The 22207-nt window shown below is 31.6% G+C and overlaps 1 protein-coding gene across 1 annotated transcript in view; it reads right to left on the bottom strand.

Moving 5' to 3' along the window:
* The window catches only part of LOC143044368 (uncharacterized), a 60552-nt gene extending 38594 nt beyond the window's left edge, over window positions 1–21958 (bottom strand). The window contains exons 1-8 of the mRNA XM_076216324.1: window positions 21890–21958; window positions 17803–17855; window positions 16037–16174; window positions 12378–12503; window positions 11364–11489; window positions 8216–8341; window positions 6886–7011; window positions 5373–5435 (exon numbers count right to left, since the gene is read on the bottom strand). Of these exons, the coding sequence (XP_076072439.1) occupies window positions 5373–5435; window positions 6886–7011; window positions 8216–8341; window positions 11364–11489; window positions 12378–12503; window positions 16037–16174; window positions 17803–17851 (754 nt within the window). The 5' untranslated portion in view covers window positions 17852–17855; window positions 21890–21958. The remainder of the gene's footprint in view (window positions 1–5372; window positions 5436–6885; window positions 7012–8215; window positions 8342–11363; window positions 11490–12377; window positions 12504–16036; window positions 16175–17802; window positions 17856–21889) is intronic.
* Between the last annotated feature and the right edge of the window lie 249 nt (window positions 21959–22207).

Here is a 22207-nt window from a genome sequence, read left to right as displayed (position 1 = left end):
ACCTAGATCTGATTTGGTCAGTTCTACCTAAAACTGATTTGGACATTTCTACCTAGAACTGATCCTGACAGTTCTACCCTAGAACAGTTTTAGACAGTTCTACCTAGAACTGACAAAATCTTTGGTCAGTTATACTTCTAGAACAGTTCTCAACTAGAACAGTTCTGCGGTTAGATTGATTTATGAATTCTACGACTAGAATTGATTTATAAATTCTACGACTAGAATTGATTTATAAATTCTACGGCTTGAATGAATGCTACGGCTAGAATTGATTTATAAATTCTACGGCTGGAATTGATTTATAAATTCTATGGCTAGAATGGATTTATAAGTTTGAATAACTCTGTCTTAAATATAAGGCTTCGTCAATATAGCGATTTATATAGAGTTTTGCTATTTTGCCGGTCTTATTTCAGATTTTCTAATCAAGACAACATGTTTAATCCCGCCATATTCTGCATGAATGTGCCTGTTCCGAGTCAGGAGCCTGCAATTTAGTGATTTTCTTTTGTTGATGTGTTAAATAAATTATTTGTTTTTTGGTTCATTTTTTGTACATAAATTAAGCCGTTAGTTTGATCATTTGAATTGTTTTACATTTGTCATTCGGAGAGTCATGGTGACTCGTGTAACACAATTATTTGACCTCATTAACCAAATGCAATAACTTGTTTCCCAATCCACTATTATAAATAAATATGTTTTTAAATTAAACTTTAACTGACCGTATTTGCATATTTGTAAATCTATATACATGTAGCCGCACATTGCAGCAATATAGTTATATTTTTAGGCAAGGATGGATTGTACAAATGACAGCAATTATATTGGAAAACAATGACTTCAAAATTTTGTTTGCATAAATTTATGGTACCAGCATGTCCTCTTTTTATTCAAAATATTGAATTGTAAACAAATATGATATCTATTTACGAGTAGTTTTCATACCTCGAACGGACCCGTTTAAACAAAAATCTGTTGACTGCATCAACCTAAACTGACAATATTTGCAATTTTTTCTGCAAATCTATATAGCTGCACAGTAATTCAGTTATAATTTTAGGTCAAGAGGGACTGTAATATACAAGTTACAGCAATATTAAAAAACAATGACCACACAATTTTGTTCGCATAAATTTATAGTGCCAGTATGTTCTCTTTTTATTCAAAATATTGCATCAGAAACAAATATCAGTAGTTTTCATACATCAGACTGACTCGTGTAACAAAATTATTAGTCCGCATCAACCAAAACTGACCATATTTGATTTATGTTATGTAAATCTATATAGCTGCACAGTAATTCAGTTATAATTTTAGGTCAAGAGGGACTGTAGTATACAAATGACCGCAATATTGGAAATCAATGACCACAATTTTTTTTCGCATCAATTGAGAGTGCCAGCATTTCCTCTTTTTATTCAAAATATTGCATCGGAAACAAATATCAGTAGTTTTCATACCTCAGACTGACTCGTGTTACAAAAGTATTTGTCCGCAAAAACCAAAACTGACCATATTTGACAGCATCAACGAAAACTGACCATATTTAACCGCATCAACCAAATCTGACCATATTTGCTCTTTTTTATGTGATATTTTTATGTAAGGATGGATTGTATAATACAATTGACAGCAATATTGGAACACAATGACTACCAAATTTTGGTTGCATTGATTTAGAGTGCCAGCATGTCCTCTTTTTATTCAAAATATTGCACCATAAACAAATATCAGTAGTTTTCATACAGACTGGTATAACAAAATTATTTGTCCGCATCAACCAAAACTGACCGTATTTGCACTTTATTATATAAATCTTAAAACCGCAAAGTAAATCACCTACTTTTTTTTATATATCAGGATGGATTGAATAATACAAATGCCAGCAATATTGGAAAACAATGACTACAAAATTATGTGCGCATCAGTTTATAGTGCCAGCATATCCTCTTTTTATTCAAAATTTTGAATCGTAAACTATTTTCTGTAGTTTTGATATCTCCGACTGACTCATATAACAAAATTAATTGTCCGCATCAACCAAAACTGACCATATTTGACAACATCAACCAAAACTATCCATATGTGACAGCATCAACCAAAACTGACCATATATGCACTTCATTATGTAAATCTTAATATATATTTATATAGCCGCATAGAAAATCACTCATAGTTACATCTCACGATGGATTGTATAATTCAAATGGCACCAATATTGGAACACATTGACTACAAAAAAATTTCCACATCAATTTAGAGTACCAGCATGTCCTCTTTTTATTCAAAATATTGAATCGTAAACAAATTTCAGTAGTTTCGATATATCAGACTGAGTCGTTTTAACAAAATTATTTGACCGCATCAACCAAAACTGAATATGTTTACACTTTATCATGTAAATATATATGGCCTTATTGTACATGTTGTAAACCAATAAGATTTCTATGTCAGGACGGATCGTCTGATAAAGATGACACCAACTTTGAAACACAATGATTACCATGACTACAAAAGTTTGTCCACATCAATTTAGAGTGCCATTATTTCCTCTCTGTACATGCTGTGTCCATAATAATGAACCGTCACTAAAGTTAGTGGTTCGTGATTGCTTTTTTTTTTAAACAAAACTATTTAACGGCATCATCTAACACTCACATGACTGATTCATATACTTTAAAATGAAAAGTACATGTATGAGAAGTATTCCTCTTGAAATAGTATACTATTAATATATTTTGAAGAAGGCAAAGAAGAATGATGAATATTGTGTGCAGCCTAACGTCCAGGGGCAAATGTTTCATTCATGTTCAGATCGGATATATTTTTCTGACGTCCAAGACTCCAGATATCATTTATAATCGTTATGGATAAGTCTGTCTAAATTGACGAGATGGTGCAAATGTACATACTTATACAACACGTATTTCATTAAGATCCTTTAATTCATCCACTGTTCAGTTTTCGTTTGAACATTTGTCAATAAAGAATCTTAAATCATGAATGTAAATTCGAGGCAAAAAAGGTTAATTACGATTAAAATTCCATGAATTAAAAGCAGAGTTAAATATTAGAAGAGACTGTTAAAAACGGGGAACGAAGTAAGGTAAACCATGATCTTCATATTCAATCATATAAAAATATTTCTCCGATGAGTTGGATAACCTTTCTATCCGCTTCGATATTTGTTACGTTACATGTAACGTTTGATCAGTAAAAATATAGAAAATCTGCTACTATACAGTTAAGTAATTGGAACTGATTTGTTTTTCTAAATTCTAAGATGCCCTTACTGTAGTGACGTCATTTAGAACTGTTATACAGTCCTGTCTGATTTAATCAGTTCTGCGGACAGTTCTACGTTTAGAATTGATTTGGACAGTTCTACCTAGAAAAGTTTTAGACAGTTCTACCCTAGAACTGATCCTGACCGTTTTACCTAGAACTGATTTAGTCAGTTCTACCTAGAACTGATTCTGACAGTTCTAGGGTAGAACTGTTCTGGGAAGAACTCATCTAGGACAGTTAAAAACAGTTATATGACAGATTCTTCAGACAGTTCTAATGAGAGGTTAGAAGTGATCTCCACTGTATATAGATATTATACAAATAGTAACATTAGATCAAAAGGTTTAAATGTAGGACTTAATGTCACTGCTCGGTTTCATAAATGAGTAAACCCATATCTTATTGTAAGCATATTGTCGATATATAATCTGTAATTGTTTTGAAAAACACTTGCACTAAGAAGCAGCGCGAACTGAAACGATATAAATTATATATGCTGACTGGGTTACACACAACAATTAAAGCGTTTATTTGTCATGTATTGCTGAATCATAATATTGTTTTGCTAAACAAAAGACCCGCCATTTTTCTTCCTAGTTGAAACAAACTTTTCCTACAATGGTTAATTATCGTTTGCATTTCTGTGAAGTGTTTTGTGCACTCTTTGTATTTTCTTTTTATCTTGTCGTTTACCTTTGATCATGGTAAAATCTTATTTTTTTTTTCGACTAACGTTGATTGACTCTCGCTTTATGAGGCCTTCACTGCGGACAAGCCACTTATGTTTTCAACAGTTTAAAAAGAAATTATTTAAAAAATCATTCCCGTTTGTCTAAAAAATAATTGAGAATTAGAATAGAATATTATATAATTTTATCTAACATAATGTCTTTTTTTAAGCGATAAATTAACAAAACTTCAAATTATTTGTATCGACAGTTAAACTGTGCATTAAGGACGTTTGGTTCTAGTATTTCAATGAAATTTATGGAGGAAATAACCGGTTTATCTCAAACCTTAAAAGAAAAGTTAAGATTGTTAATTGAACAGAAAACTCGAAATTGGAAGCAAAACAAGACTACTACTAAGTGAATTAAATAATTTTACAAACTGTAGTTTGCATTTTCGTTTGTGTTAATCATAACATTACAACGTGTAGCCTTTGAAACACATTTGATTGACAGATGGGCGCAGTCTTAACATATACACAAATTGACTTGGAGTCGATTTTTTGACTGCTGTCCAAGTTAACTCCAACAAAAAAAGAAGGCAGACAAGCCAGGTAACTTCGTCGTTGGTAAACAAGACCTAAATCTGCTTTTTCAGGACTGCTACATGCTTACTGACATGTCTTTTTCAGACCAGACCTGTGAATATGAATGCTTTTGAACGGTTCTTATGTATGATCAGCTCCTGAACTTACATAAGGATAGGTATGCTTAATATAAGTCATTGTCAACTCAGAAATAATGCTAGCAACCTAAAATCTCATTTGCTTAATCAGTTCTTATCCGAGAACACTTTTTGTGCAAACTGTAATCACCCTTTTGAGTATAACCAACATTTCTTTTTTATTTGCCCTTAGTACAATGATGCAAGACAGATCCTACTTGATTCCATTTACTCCATTGCTGATAGTGTTGACAAAAATATTGAATTATTACTTTTTGGAAACAGATTATTTTCATATGATATGAATATTGCTATTTTTAAATCTGTTCAGAAATATATCAGTGACACTGAACGTTTTGTTTGAAATTTACTTAATTTTTGTTTTATTTAGTTTTTTTTTTTTTAGTTTTTTTCTCCTCCACTTCAACATTAAGTCATTTATCCCACTTAACAAGCTTACTGTCTCTTTCAAGCCATATACATATATTTCTAATGACTTATAAAGGATATTTGCATGTTTCAATGTACTTGAATAAATGATGAGTACTTGCCTATATACTTAAATATACTTTACATTTAGTAAGTAGCACTGTAAACATATATTTGCTCGTGTGTGCTCATAAGTAGCATGCATGTTCCACTATATTATATTACTTTGAATACAGTTGTTAATAATTGAATTATACCTTGTACATGTAATATGGAGAGAGCTTTTATAGGTTGTGTCTGTTGCTCAATCCTGTTCATATCTTAAAAAATAAAAATATGTTTATAATCAAGTCTGCTTATGAAGACATGGGCTAGTAATTGTTAACACTTTCAATATCAGACATGACCTTTGATTATATAAACATTAATCGTATTGTTCTATTTTACAATACATCGAAGTACTATTCTAGTTACCCTGTGACTCATTTTGTTTTCTCAGGTATGAATATATAGGCGTTTGTACAGTGTTCTGAATCATTTACGAACCTTCTAGCCAATTTCGGCATATTTACCTATTTATCATACAGCTATAACATTTTTATTATAAATTACGAATATGATAACTTTTGATCGAAACGAACACACCGGTTTGTTATACAAACTATCCCGATATATCTGAACTATTTTATTTTAGTTACGGTTTAGTTTTTTTTACCAAAAAGAAGCAGCGCTTGAAACTCGAAATTAACGCGGACAAAACTGTGTAGTTAGCGTGTACCAATATCGCTTTCATTTGTATTTTACAATCATCTTTAGTTAACAAATTTTACTGATTTATGAAACCGCCATATCATTTATATTACGAAGTATAAATATTGTAATCTTTGAATGATGCAGACAAAATGATTCTACAAACCATCTTGAGATATCAAAACTACTGATTTTTAATGACGGTCCAGTACTTTGACATAAAAGAGGAAATTTTGGCCACTCTAAACTGATGCAGACAAGTTTTTGGTTTGAATGTGTACCAATATTGCTGTCATTTGTATTATGCAATCCATCATGAGTTAACAAATTTACTAATTTATGATACCGCTATTTGGTTTCTTTAACTGCAAATATGGTCAGTTTTTGTTGATGCAATCCAATATTGGTCTTATACAATCTATTCTGAGATATGAAAAATACTAATTTTCAGTGTCGGTTCAGTAATTTGAAAAACAGAGGAAGTGCCGGCATTCTAATTAAAATTAATGCAGACAAAAGTCATAAGTCGAAATTAAATGTTTAGAATTTGGGATCTTAGTTTTAAAGGAAAGGTAATCTTCAAAGGGCAAAGTGTAACCAAGGAAAAGATAATTCGGCATTTGTAAAACTCTTTTCAATGGTATTTGATTTGTTTTTGTGCTTGTTTATCTTTGTATAGTTTAAGTTTAACAATTTTGTACAATTATTTTTGAAACATTTCATAACATTGATTGGATTCATGTTTTTGGAAAGTATTTTATGACAGAATATGAATATTTGTATATATGACAGTTGTGTTCTATTTGTTTGATGTATTTGAGCTTTTGCTATTGCCATTTGATAAGTGACTTTCCGTTTTGAATTTTCCTTGGAGCTCGGTATTTTTGTTATTTTATTTTTTTATAAGTTTTATATGTTTAAGTTTTCCCCCTTATTAGTTAATGATGAGTAATTTAGTTTTTGTAGCACATTTTACAAGCACAGTCCCTAATAATTATGAAAACCGAGATGCATATTTACCTAAGCACATATGTGGATCTTCGTCTTCTCCTGTTGAACACTCATTGCGTCCATCACACCACAGGTCTTCACTAATACAACGGTAGTCATCATTACACCTTCTAGAACCATAGGGACATTCTCCTGCTGAAAGAAATAATTAGATCAGGGTAAGTAATTAAGAATATACAGCTACATATTTCAGTGGTATATTGATTTTTATTTAAAGACACATAGAAACAAGGTAGCGTAAGTTTACTAACTGAGAAAATAACTTCATTTAATTATTTATACTTGATTATAGCGAACTGCAATGACAATGGTCTCACATTCTGAATGTTGGTTATAGCGCTAGATTTAGTTTGCGAACGGACTTCGTACATTTTGTCATTGTTTGCAATCATTTACATGATCTATTAATCCCCTGTGAACAATGATCATGCCCATAACACTCCCTATGACAGGCGACGGTTGATACAATACTTTCATAACTTCAACTGGTCTATATTCATTAATGGAAAACATTATTAATCATCATTAATCACTACTGGAATGCATACTTAGGAGATAAATACATTTAACAGAGAATTAAAGAGGTATGGCGAGCAAAGTATTGAAACAGTTGTTAAAATTGGGGAAAAAAACAACCTACGCTTGACATGAATATTTTGAATGAGATAGAAATTTTGCGTGTAGTCTTTCTATAGAAAATTAAAACCTTCTTGTAATGGTTCTTTAACAAGCACTGAGTAACTTATTACCGGCAGAAAATTTAACCTTTATAATCCGATCGAACGAACCTTGTATTTCTCAACCTCAAAAACGACCCATATCAATGTTGATGTGTAAAATATTTTGCGGTAAGGATCTTTCTTATATTGAAATAAGATCAAGAAAAAGCTGCATATTTCTTAGTGTGATATTTCTGAGAGTATTAGAATATGGACATAAGCTAAAAGGATCAATCGTCAAATACAGATACGATCACAAATTACCTCTTTATGTCTGAAACATTAATGCTTTTACATATTTAACTTGTTAAAAGAATCCTATATTAACCGACCACCTGCAACTTTTTACAGAAACATTTTTTAACACACGCCTTTTATCTTTTATCAAGAATTATATTGCACTTCGCGTAGAGGGATTTTCATTGTTGCATACAAAATATAGTATGTCACAACATTTCCAACGACTGTTTGCGCAAATATGACATAAATTGACAAACCGAAACACAACCATGAAAATAGGGGTATTGACGACCAACTAATTGTTTCGAATGATAGGGGATAAACTCCTAGTTGAATATACTTCTTTTATTGTTTCCTCCTATGTTGTGATGAATGTTTACCTTTGCATTTTACTTTATCTTCGTCACTACCATCATGACAATCTTCACGGTCATCACAGATACTGTCTATAGGCACACATTGTATTTCATCTGCACATTTAACTCTACCACTTGGACATTGGTATTCTAGAAAACAGAAAACCAGAACAGTCGTTCAGAATAATAATCTGTTTGCCTTATCGAATGTTCAGAATTATTTGTCTTTGACATTTATTTGAACTACGTTTACGACATTGATTACTTGAATAAAATTGAGAATGGAAATGAGGAATGTGCCAAAGAGACAACAACCCTGGTTCTAATTCAATCTTCTGTCCAGTTTGGATGTGATTGAGAATACTCTTACAATGTTTAACTTACCAAGTAAATACGTTTATTATCTAATGCAATATACCTTTCATTATCATATGTTCAACGTTTTCAACAGTGGTGCGTGGCGATCTTCCTGAAATCTTTATGGTGTAATAATTGATTATAAATACCAATTCAATAGTTTTTAGGAAAACAAATGTCGCAATATTTACCATGCAAGTGTCTCAATCCTAGTTTAAATACATTAGTTTAATATCGTTAAAAAGTACTTAATTGAAAACCTTAATACTGTTTAACAAAAGGAGTTCTTATCCGTAATGAACTAAGTGTAAGAAATAGTATCCGAATAACATTATGAAAAATGGACTCCAGGAAAAATAATAGCAATATTTAGGTGCGTGTCAAAAATAGAGATCGGAACACATTTGATTTTCTACAATGTAGTCAATTCTCAGTAGGCAATTTTTTAATCAGAAAATACTTTTTACGAACCGAGTCATCATAAAAAATATTTAAACAAAACTGAAAAGTATGACTTGTTTACAAAACTAAAAAAAATGTATGTCTTTTTTTAGTTTTACAATCACTGGGCCGAGCCGTCTATTTCTAGATGTTTCCTCTCTGAGGGTAACAATCGTTCGGTGGTCAGTACTTATGCGTTGACCATGTTGACATGAAATATCCTTTGCTAAAAGGTCATTTTTCGATAATACATTAATCCTTAACTTACAAATGATTTAAAATACGATTTGTTTGAAATAGAGGCATAGATGACCTTAGAGAAGTTCGAGAAATCCTTTTGGAATTTCCTTCTCTTCATCATATGTGTTTGTATGTGTGTGTGGCTTTGTTTTTTACAACACATATATTGAAAAACCCAACCTTATAAGTTTGGCATACGTGATGTAATAATTTGTTATAACACATTTAACATTAAATTTAAGTATTAAAAGTGTAAATTAATATGTTTACGTATGGTCTTAATGAGCAAAACCAAAACTGTATAGAGGGTTTTAAATGTCCCTATTTGACTAATCTAAATGAATTCAAGCTATCAACCTGATGACCTTATGTATAAACAAAACATGACGAAAACGAACGAAATACAGCAGAAATCGACAACCGTTGAGTACAGCATATTTGGACAACATCAACCACCTCCTCTCCCTTATCTGGTTAACTAGAAGTGTTACATGCCAGCAAAAGCACGGACTTTGAAACAGTTGAAAAGTGCTCTATGTATCAGATCACTAAAAGACAGAAAACATCTTGCGAGAACAATGACGGACTTGGCATTTATTCATTCGCTATCAAAATCGACAATAAGTATATATCTAGTAGTTCAGCATTTTATCAAAATATTTTTACACGTTATTTACTGTTAATTTGAACATTGTTTGTTGTTTTGGAGCAAAACTCAGTGTTTAAGGCTGTACTATGACTTATAATGGTTACGTTTTTACAATTGTGATTTCGATGGTGATTCGCATGGGCACCCATGCCTCATCTTCTAAATTTGTTTGAACAATAGCTTTCAAAGGTACCAGGATAATTATTTAGTACGCCAGACGCGCGTTTCGTCTAACTTAGTCTCATCAGTGACGTTCATATCAAAATACTTATAAAGTCAAGCAAGTCCGAAGCTAAAGAGCATTAAGGATTCAAATTTCAAAAATCAATGGTTGTAATATACATAATATGGGCACAGGGGAGGAGGTACTGTACACGCACCTTTTTATCCCTATTTGCTGTCACGTGTTTAAAACATCTCTTGTTTTTTAGGTGAAATTTTACAAAAAATGAAATATTCTGTGTTGATTGAGTTTGCAAAACACCTTTTTCGAAATAGGACTCAATGATTATAAGTTGACAGAACAAGCCATACTTATTATTTTGGGGATATTCGTTTCCTTATTTTGGATATTCTGCTATAATAGAATATGTTTCCTAAGAAAAATATTGTTCTAAATATATCATTATAGGTAAGTGAAATAGTATTCAAAGCAGTAAAAACTAATTATTCACTAGTAAAAGAGCTGTGTATGTCCCTCTCGGGCACACGGCATACATTTATAAGTTTGCCGTAAGGACTTATTGAAACATCCTTGTAGGCTGTAAACTTTATATTGCTAGTTCATTCAGCTCAAATACTGTATCTATTTGTTCTAACATTTCTATCCTAAATGGGTGAAACGTCCCCCCCCCCCCCCCAAATATTTATTAGCCTAAAACATTGATATTATGAAGAAAGTTTTTGATCAAAACAGACCTTATGAGGGAGACACAGAGATAATTTAGTGGTAGTATCATCATAAAGTCATCTTTTGTATAATATACAACTGTTTAAAGGTAGATGAATGCTTCAAAAAACAGTATTTAAAAGTAAAAGAAGTCACATTCAGTTTATTCAACAGAAAGTCTTCTTTAGGTGTAATACCACCAAATTATAATACGTCACATCCGGATGCATTCGAAAGTAGGTAAAACTAAATAATCCCTTGTGTAAAAATATACTGAACGTTATTATGGCAATATTAAGCTTCTCAATGATGAAAATTGACAAACTGTTATATGCCCAATAAAATTTTACTATAAAGTGTGTGATTCAACATGTTCAAGTGTTTTTAAATTTGTGTATTTCAGGATACACATTTTGTCACAAATTTCATGACCATTAAACGAGTCAAGTTAAATATTATAAATGTGTCACCTACCATCTTAACTTGTATATTATAAGTGTGAATGTTAAAAAACTATATTGTTTGAACCTGTGATTGCCAAAAACTACAAGACACAATACAAAATTAATATTCACATTTTGTAATTAAGAACAAACCTTTGCACATTTCTATATCTTCATCATCACCAGTTTTGCACAAAGCGTTACCATTACAGCGATCGTCTTGTGAAAAGCATTCAATACCATCACTGCACTTCGTTGTATCAGTCGGACACGTTCGATCTATTGGAAAGGTAGAGGCAATAAGGCGATTTGATAATAACAGTAATGGATTTACGTATCAAAATAACATTAATAATAAAATACTATACACTGCGATAGTATTTCAATGTTTCTAACAGCGGTATACTACTGTTGCCTTTATCAATGACTTTATAAACATGTTACCATACATGTTACCATATGTAGTTTTACGAGGACTTTACAGAATGACACAGTTTCCCGTCCTTAATATAACACTTGGCATGTCAACTATGCGTACATATTTTAGTAAAACAGTTTAAAAGTACGTTCCTGTTGCAGTTACGTTGCTGACTCTGTTCTTGGTGGAAATCACTTTCCAAAAACAACGCTTGGTTTTTATCATTTCTTGATATATCAAGACTTTAGACTGTTGATGTTCCCGTTTGAATTGTTTTACACTAGTAATTGTGGGGCCTTTTAATTATAGCTTATTGTTCGGTGTGAGCCAATGCTAAGTGTTGAAGGCCGAACATTGACCTATAATGATTTAATTTTATAAATTGTATTTAGATGGAAAATTGTCGCATTGGCACTCACACCACATCTTCCTATATCTATAAACAAAAATGTTAAAGAAACCTTTACTATTCCTTGATATATGAAGACTTTAGACCCTAGATTTTCCCGTTTGAATGGTTTTACACTAGTAATTTTGGGTCCCTGTATAGCTTGTTGTTCGATGTGAGCCTAGACTCCGTGTTGAAGGCCGTACATTGACCTATAATGGTTTACTTTTATAAATTAGTATTTGAATGGAGAGTTGTCTCATTGGAACTCATGCCACATCTTCATATATGTATTCAGAAGAATTCGTCATTTTTTAAATTATGTTATCCAGTAAAAGCAGCCTGCAGAAAGTGTACGTACTTTTGCACATTTCCGGATCGTCATCAGAATCATCTTTACAGTAGCCGCGGTAATCACATAAAGTATACTCAGGAAAACAATCTATCCCGTCTGCACATTTCATTTCACCTTTTTCACAATCCAATTCTAAAACAAAAACAATAAAATAAATGAGTAACTTGATTTAAATAGTCTATAACATAAATTTTTGGTAAAGACATTCGATGTCACATCAATAGCCGGGTAATCAGTTTCAATGAGCATGATACATCGTGTATGTAACTTTCTAAAACGAAACAAAAGATTGTCGTTTTTTTAATGAAATGTTGTATTGCTGAAATCCCTGAACAATATATAAATTTCTTAATATAATTAAGAAATAATTGATGCTAGCTATACTTTATTGTAGTTTTAACATGGGTAGGCAATATCTTCTTGATTATTTTTGCCCGAGCGATAGAGAGAACTAACATAACACGAATATAATGCCTACCCATGTTAAAACTACAATAAAGTATAGCTTGCATCAATTATTTGGATTCTGAATAGAACAATAAAGGTAATTTCTATGTCCGATAAGTATAAGTTTAAAAGCGGTTGTGTAGGCTCTTCCATGCACCTCCCTTGTTTCTTTGTAAAGAAGCAAAAGGCTTGCACTGTGATATTTAAGAGGGAGTTTGAACAGCCAGGAAGAACAGTTTTCGTATGTAGGTCATAAAATTGAGAAAGGAAATGAAGAATGTGTCAAAGCGACAACAACCCGACCATAGAGGAGACAACAGCCGAAGGCCACCAATGGGTCTTCAATCTAGCAAGAAACTCCCGCACCCGAGGGCGTTCTTCAGTTTGCCCCTTAAAAAATATGTATACTAGTACAGTGAGAATAGACGTCATACTAAACTCCGAATTATACACAAGAAACTAAAATACAAAATCATGCAAAACTAACAAAGGCCAGGGCTCTTGATTTGGGACCAGCGCAAAATTGCGGCGGGGTTTAACATGTTTATAGGATCTCAATCCTCCCCTATTCCTCTAGCCAATGTAGAAAAGTAAACGAAGTCCGAGTCCGATTCCAGAAGATTTAACAAACAAAAAATAGAATGACAATAATACATAAATAACAACAGACAACTTATAGTTAACTGACATGCCAGCTCCAGACCTCAATTAAACTAATTGAAAGATTATGCCGTCATCATATGTAGTTCATGCACAATCCCTCCGGTTAGGGGTTTAGTATCATACTATCATAAAATATATGAGAAGAACATAACCCGTGTCATGCCAACAATTGCTTTTTTTTTAATAAATGTGATTAGTTCCGATGCAAAGACCCTATAAGTGAATCAATATTAAACCAACATATGCAATCTTTAATGACCTGACAACAGTATCGTAACTATATCCCTTCTTAATAAGTCTGTTTAAAGGTTTTGTTAGCTTCTGAGGTGAATACTGACATTTTTGTGCTTTATAAAGAATATTTCCATAAAATATTGAATGTGAAATACCTGAACGTATAAGAAGTCTGCATGTTGAGCTATATTTACAAATGATGTCCTTATACATGTTATACCCATGATAAAATTTAGTAAATGTTTTGACTAGTTTGTGATATCGAAAACCCTGGTGTAATAATTTTTCAGTAATACATAAATTTCTCTCGCTAAAATCTAATACGTTGTTACATCCACAAGCGAATCGTACAAGTTGAGATATATAAACACCATAAGATGGTGACAAGGGAACGTCACCATCTCAAAATTGCATAATTTACGATAGGAAATGAAAAATCATCTCTTTTATCATAAATTTTTGTATTAAGCTTCCCTTTAATGATATAGCTATCAAGATCGAGGAAAGAGCAGTGGTCATTGTTAGTATAAGCTTTATTTGAAGTAAGTTCATCAAGATAAATTTCTTGAGTATACATACTGAAGACGTCATTATTTAGAGTTAATATATCATTAAAATATCGGAAGTAGCAGCCGGTTCGTAATTCGATATTTAATATCTTACCGGCTGAAAACAGTCGGTTCGATATTCAAAATTAAGTTGAAAATCATAAGAAAAATAAATACTTGATAACATTAAAAACATGATTTTCAGAGTTTAGAGGACTGATTAGGTATGTAGGAAATCGTTTAATGACATTTCAAGCTGTCATAATTTCTCTTTGTCCTCGAATACAAACCCTTTAAGCTGGATATGTGCTTCGTGTTATATAGATATCTATTATAACAAAAAGAAAAACTGTAGAAATATTTATAGAAAAAACATAAATTTATGGAAAGCACAAAAAACAAATATCTAGCGGAAACCTACCTGAAACCCTCGTCTTAAAACTTCAGTAACACGTATACTCTGTATATATAGATGTTCTATAAGAACAATGTTATCTTCGATATCTATGGAGGGCATAGATTGTCACTTTTCAGCAACAGATTATCAAAATTTTAGGACAAAGGGCACAGGTCAATGTTGAGAACCCCCTGATCTCCTAATCTTTCTAATACTCTGAAGAAATTTGATTAGTAGGTAGTTACAAACGTTACTTAAGGAATTTGGGTACACTTCCGGTATTCTATGTTTACGGAGGGCCCAAAGTGTCAGTTGAATATTCCAAATATATATTGAAAAACTACCTGAGACCGGTTTAAAGACGATGATACCCCCTGTTCTTCTAATGTCCATGAAATTCGACAAATTGTTAGACTCTGTATATATAAAGATTGTATTAAAAGGATTTCTCAGAATATTGTGATTTTCGATATCTACGGAAGGCTTAGATTGCCACTTTTCAGCTAGAAATTGTCAAAAAATATTCCAGGACAAAGGGCACTGGGCTATGGTGAGAGCCCTTGATATCTCAATCCGTCTAATATTAATTCATCGAATTTCATGGACATTGAAAGAACAGGGGGTCTTTAAGTCATTTAAGCGGTCTCAAGTAAATTTCTGCTATATATTTCAACTTAAGGGGCTTTCCATATGTTCCTTTTTATATTTCTAAATGTTTCTAGAGTAGTCGGTTCTGTTTTTGTTTTAAGAAATGTTAGATATAAATTACACTTTTGATGTCATTTTATTGATAAAAATCTAAATTACATGGAGACAAATATGCAGCTTACACAAAGCATTGAGAAGGGTTTATATTCGAGGAAAACGAGTGTTTAAGACATCTTGCAGGCCTAGGGGTAATTAAACGATTTCTTACGTATTGTGTCACTAAATTTGAATATCGAATCGCCAGTTGGATATGGACCATCGAATATCGAATAACGAATGGCCGGCTGCTAACTTCACATCCATGTTAAAAAAATATATTACGTGCATGATGATTTGATAAGATTCATTATTCTGAAGAAGTCAATATACGCATGTGCAAACAATTTGTACTGGATTTATAGCACGGGTTTGTTAACAAAGCGAACGAAGAAAGTCATATTAGAATTAAAAGCGATGTGCACATGAATTATAATTTATTCCAAATTCATTATTCCATTTATATGAATTATCATTTTTTTATACGTCATATAAATTCGTTTGTTCAATGAAAAGATCAATATAAACAGCACAAGAAACCTAGAAAAAGATGAAATGGAATTTACAAATATACAATTATTTTATAAACACATTACAGATTATCTTTACAGATAAACATTAAACCTTCTTACCTCTACATATATCTTCGTTTTCATCCTCCCCATTGTCACATTTAATCCAGCCATTACAGAATTGATATCTATATACACAGCCAGAACCGTCTGAACATTCTCTACATTCTCCTGGAGGAATACTGTCCGTCGACCCATCTGTTAAGTTATCACAATTATCAATTGCATCATATCTTAATACGCGTCATTTTTGGTATAGAGAATAAATGTCAATGAGAATAGATAATGTTTTACTTTGTTATACTTTTTTTTTCGGGATAGGGGACTGTGAATTTTTTTTCTTTTTTTATTTGGAGGGGGGCTTCATTTGAGTTTTAGGATCTTACTGTCATTTATTTGTTAGGTTATCAACAGTCTGAGTATATGAAGATCGAGTCTTAAAGGTAATATGAAATCAATACTATTTTTTACTCAGAACAGACTTCACGTTCTCCGAGCCAAAATTTGCCCAAGTTTATTGAAGGAAATCCTTTTTCTTCAACGTATTTTCGGAATCATGGTTAATCTGTCGTTAATAGGTGAAACCACAAGTACACGTATATTTGTAGGATTGAATTTTCTGAGCAGCTAGCACCGGTGTGTTTTTTTTATCAAGTAGTCTGCTAATGATTATCTATGTGTGATTAAAAACGAGAGACGTATGGATATGAACACTCGAACATTTTATAACTAAAAATACTTCGATTTGACTCAAATTAAAAATATTGAATTTATCGAGAAAAAAAAAAACCCACAAATCGTGATGCGTAAGAAGAAAGTGGATACACAAATTGGTAAGATTTGCAAATTATAGTTATAGTGCAATGTTCCCTTAGCGGATGGTTAAGATGTGATAGAAAGTCAATGAAGCTTCCAGAAGGCGATCTAGATTTGGAAGACTTTTTGCACATGACTACGATGGCATCGTAATGTAGTATTAAATCAGCTCATTACACAAATAAAGGCAACAGTAGTATATCGCTGTTCAAAACTCATACATCTATGGACAAAAAACAAAATCTGGGTAACAAACTAAAACTGAGGGAAACGCATCAAATATTAGAGGAGAACTACGACACAACATTAAAATGTAACACATACAGCAACGAACTAAGCATTAGACACAATCCGATGAGAATAACGAATATAACATCAAAACCAAATACATGAATTTGGGATAGAAAAGTACCGTGACACGTCTTATAGTAATGTGAATTCACAATCAAAAATAGGAGAAAACAAAAGACACAATGGAAACACAACGTAAAAATGTTACACACACAGAAACGAACTATGATATAACAATGGCCATTTTCCTGAATTGGTACAGGACATTTTTAAAGAAAAAAATGGTGGGTTGAACATGGTTTTGTGGCATGTCAAACATCACACTTTGATGGCATATTTTTTTTTAAATATAACATTAAAATGACAACATAATAATACAGGACTACAATACAAATAAATAGTAGAACGTATTTGGCAAAGAAACACATAAATAATAGATAACAAAAGGCATCAGTATTAACACGGTAACCATGGGAGATAGTTTTATTGGTGAATAAAAGGATTTCGTAGGCTATAATTATGAGACAATCCTTGCATTTAAATGAGAGTTGTCACAAGGGTATACATTATTGATCCTGGTATGAATGAGTCTTCTTAAAGTCGTTTCGTTTATCAGTTAGCTTACTTCGACCAAATACGATTGTACTTGCAATTGAACATGATACAGTTATAATATGAAAACAATGATTTAAGTTTAGCTTCGCAAAAATATACGTTACCTCTTATTGCAGTCAAAAACAACACAAAAAAGAAAGGATATATTTCCATTGCCCTGTGAAAAATAATTGTATAAATGTAACATGATAAAAAACTACAGAATTCACTGTTATTTCTTTTCAAGTCTGTTTCATACATTGTATAATAATGTTTATATCGATTTGATTAACATTGAAAAAGTTATCAAGTCGTGATACAACTGATACATTGTGATCATGTAAATGATACAAAGTAAAACTAAATTTCAAACTATTCGAAAACATGACATGATAAAAATTTTAATATGCAAACAGCAATATTTTGTAATAAGTCTGCTTTTGACTTTCTGTTATAATATCACATGTTTTTCCTATGAGCTCATGATATTTATCACAATATAACTAAGGTTTCTGATATAAGAGAAAATATACTTAGGATATGTTAACCACAAAAAAAAATCAGTTATATATTTTGTCAATGAGACAACTCTACATCCAAGTCACAATTTTTAAAGAAAACCAGTATAGGTCAAAGTACGGTCTTTAACACGGAGCCTTAGTTCACCCTGAACAGGAAACTATAACGGGCTCTTTTAATGACTAGTGTAAAACCATTCAAACGGGATAACCAACGTACTAATATAAATAAAAAAAACAAAAAAACTGAGAAACACTTATGAACCACATTAACAAACGACAACTACCGAACATTATAATCCTGACATAGGACAGGTGAAAATAAATCCAGTGGATTTAAATGTTTAAAAAAATACAAACCTTCCTCCTTATACGAAACAATAGAATAACATCACAACCTTAAATTAAACGCATTGGATAATAATCTATACAGAATAATTACATTTATATTATGTAATACACACGGTTCCATATAAGGCAAAACTGTGTAAAACCTTTTTTTTTTACATACGAGAGGTGAATACTCAAGTAAATTAGAAGTGAGTAGGAGACGTATTTAAATGTTAACAACCAGGTACTGACATTTCAAAATCCGCCGATTATCCTGGTTTGAAATACTTATCTCTTTAAATACTAATTACCTTCATTATCCGCCTTTTCAGATATAAATTTATTTAAATAATAAACTTTCAAATGTCACCTATGGTGACCATTTTAAAAATGGTATTAGTTTAATTGACAATTATGAATAAAAAATGTAACCAATAGATTGAAATCGAAATAACCTGGAATTAATGTAAAAAACCTAATAATTATAACCGTTAATTGATCACGTTGATTTGACTAATCATTATATACAACTGCAGTATAAATCTGTAAAAATACTGTAATCGTGTGTGTGATATTTCTTTTTTAATATCTTTAATTGTAAACTATATTCTATCAGGATGATGTATATAAATAAAGGCAACAGTAGTATACCGCTGCTCAAAACTCATAAATCTATGGACAAAAAACAAAATCGGGGTAACAATCAAAACTGAGGGAAACGCATTACATATAAGAGGAGAACAACGACACAACATCAAAATATAACACACACAGCAACGGACTAACCCTTATGACTTTTGATTAACATTTGAATAGTTATCATAGGTACCAGGATTATAAGTTAGTACACCAGATGCGCGTTTCGTCTACATAAGACTCAGAAGTCAAAATGGTTAAAAAGGTAAAATTTTTATTTTGGATGAACAAAATTATCCCCCAAAAAAAGAACTCAAAACAATTAAATGAATTCTATAATATCCATTACGTATACAATAAACCCTAGGGAATAAGCAGTTTTAATTTGGAATTAGTTTGACCAGTGTGTACCAAACATCATAATCCTGACATAGGACAGGTGAAAATAAATCCAGTGGGTTTTAATGTTTCGAAAAATTCCAAACTGCCTCCTTGTACGAAACAATAGAATAACATCACAACAGAGAAAGATACACTATGAAATATCAATTGAAATGGCTTAACTCAAACAAAAGACATATTCACACAAGTGAACATACTAGTACACTGAACGAATACATTTGATCTTTGACATAGTAAAAATACAATATCAATTAATAATTAGGTAAACTTGTTTATCTACTTTTCACCTTAATTATGTATCCATTATAATATTTTATTAACTATGTATTTGCCTTCAGATATCACATATCAAATTTATTCGTCAAGTGTGTGTTAATTTGCGTTTTTGATTGAGTTAAGCCTTCCAATTGATATTTGATAGTGTGTCTTTCTATGTGGTGATGTTATACTATTGTTTTCAAAACAGGGAGAAAGTTTGGTACCATTTATACGTTTGATACCGCTGCAAATGTTTGCACGTGTCCTAAGTAATGGATCTGATGTGCAGTTGTTGTTCTCTATATATGTAGTTCATACGTGTTTCTCGTTTCTGGTTTTTATATAGATTAGACCGTTCGTTTCTCCATTTTAATAGTATTAAAACATTTGGCTTTTCTCCACTAACACGAGTATTCCTTCTTCCAAACTAAAAGACAAATTGAAAGAGTTGGTATTACTTTGTTTTATAAAAAAATAGCCAACGTAGATCAAAAGTATCTTAGGGAAGGATACGTCCTACTTTGTTAAGGATCAATCTGATTCAAACGAAAAATTCTCTGAAACTGACGTTATCAAGATGCTTAATTTCTTGATTGACAATATATTTGTTACGTTCGGAGGACGTTTTTCCCACAGACTGTCGGCATTATAATTTGAACCAATTGTGCCCCTCTTGTCCCCGACTTGTTTCTTTATTATTATGAGGCTGACTTCATACAGGAACTTCTTTGGAAGTGAAATAAGAAGTTAGCAATATCCTCTGAATTTTACTTTCCGCTATATTGATGATGTTCTTTCACTAAATAATTCAAAATTTGGTGACTATGTTGAACGCATTCATCCCATCGAACGAGAGATAAAGGATACAACATGTACAGTTGAGTCGTTCTCATATTTTGACTAACATCTAGAAATTGATAATGAGGGTCGGTTGAAAACAAAATTTTACGACAAAAGAGATGATTTTAGCTTTCCAATTGTGAACTTTCCATTTTTTAGTAGCGACATTCCAGAAGCCCTTGCATACGGGATTTATATCTCCCAATAGATACGATATTCCCATGCTTACATTTTCTATCATGATTTTCTTGTTGGGGGGTAGCTGCTCACAAGGAAGCTATTAAGGATGTTCGCTGATCAGTTTCAGAATAAATAACTTTTCATAAAACTAGTATGTATTGATAGGGAATAAATTGATGAATCAAAAAAGCAAAAAAAATATAGGGGTCAATGTGCTTGTTTTCGATATATTAGCCATTGGAATTTTGGCGGGAAAATGTTCTCTCTTGATTTTTCATAGCTTTATCATTGACCAGTTAAAGTTCTTAAATACTATAAAAAAATAAAGACTTTAACAAATGATTTATAATTATACATGTAAAAGATTTATAAAAAGAAAAATGGGGGTTCATGGGGAATTTTTTTTAAGGCATTCAAATCGATAAAACTAGAGGATTCCAAAAATCTGACAAAAATTCCAAAACATGACAAGCAGACATCCTTAAACCAAGAGTTCCAAATGGTGAAGTTGAAATCATCCCTACGTAAATTTAACGGACGTTATCACGAAGTGGTTGATCGTTATGTAATAACCGTTTCACAAATGATATCGGATATGTTAATTACGTCGTAGCTACAACCCCCTTCCGTTTCATGAATGTGACCTATCGAATAAGACTATTAACAGGATTTGTTGATAAATTTATGGAAAGAAAAGTAGAAATGATCAAGCAAAATTAAAATTGCAATTGATCATTTAAGTTATAGGAGACAAAATATCTGACAAAAGTCACTAACAAGAACAGCGAACATCCTTAATTTAAACGCATTGGACAATAATCTATACAGAATAATTACATTTATATTATGTAATACAAACGGTTCCATATAAGGCAAAACTGTATAAAACTTTTAAAAACAAGTAGGAGTAAGTCAATTGATTTTTATAAATGTTTCGCTCAGATTATATTTAGATATTTAGATATTAATTAAAGTTTGCTTAACATCCTGCAGACTTAAAAACAATTTTAAAAAATGGTTTGACTTAAAAATGATAAAGTATACTCACACTATGTAGAATAGAAGCTTACATACGAGAGGTGAATACTCTTGTAAATTAGAAAGTGAGTAGAAGACGTATTTAAATGTTAACAACCAGGTACTGACATTTCAAAAACCGTCGATTATCCTGGTTTGAAATACTTATCTCTTTAAATACCAATTACCTTCATTATCCGCCTTTTCAGATATAATTTTATATTAATAATAAACATTCAAATGTCATCTACGATGACTTTTAAAAAATGGTATTAGTTTAATTGACAATTATGAATAAAAAATGTAAAACATAGATTGATATCGAAATAACCTGGGATTATTGTAAAAC

This window comes from Mytilus galloprovincialis, chromosome 9, assembly GCF_965363235.1.
Source record: "Mytilus galloprovincialis chromosome 9, xbMytGall1.hap1.1, whole genome shotgun sequence".
NCBI lineage: Eukaryota > Metazoa > Mollusca > Bivalvia > Mytilida > Mytilidae > Mytilus > Mytilus galloprovincialis.
The sequence above is the reverse complement of the archived record's forward strand: the minus strand, read 5'-3'. Positions and strand labels throughout refer to the sequence as shown.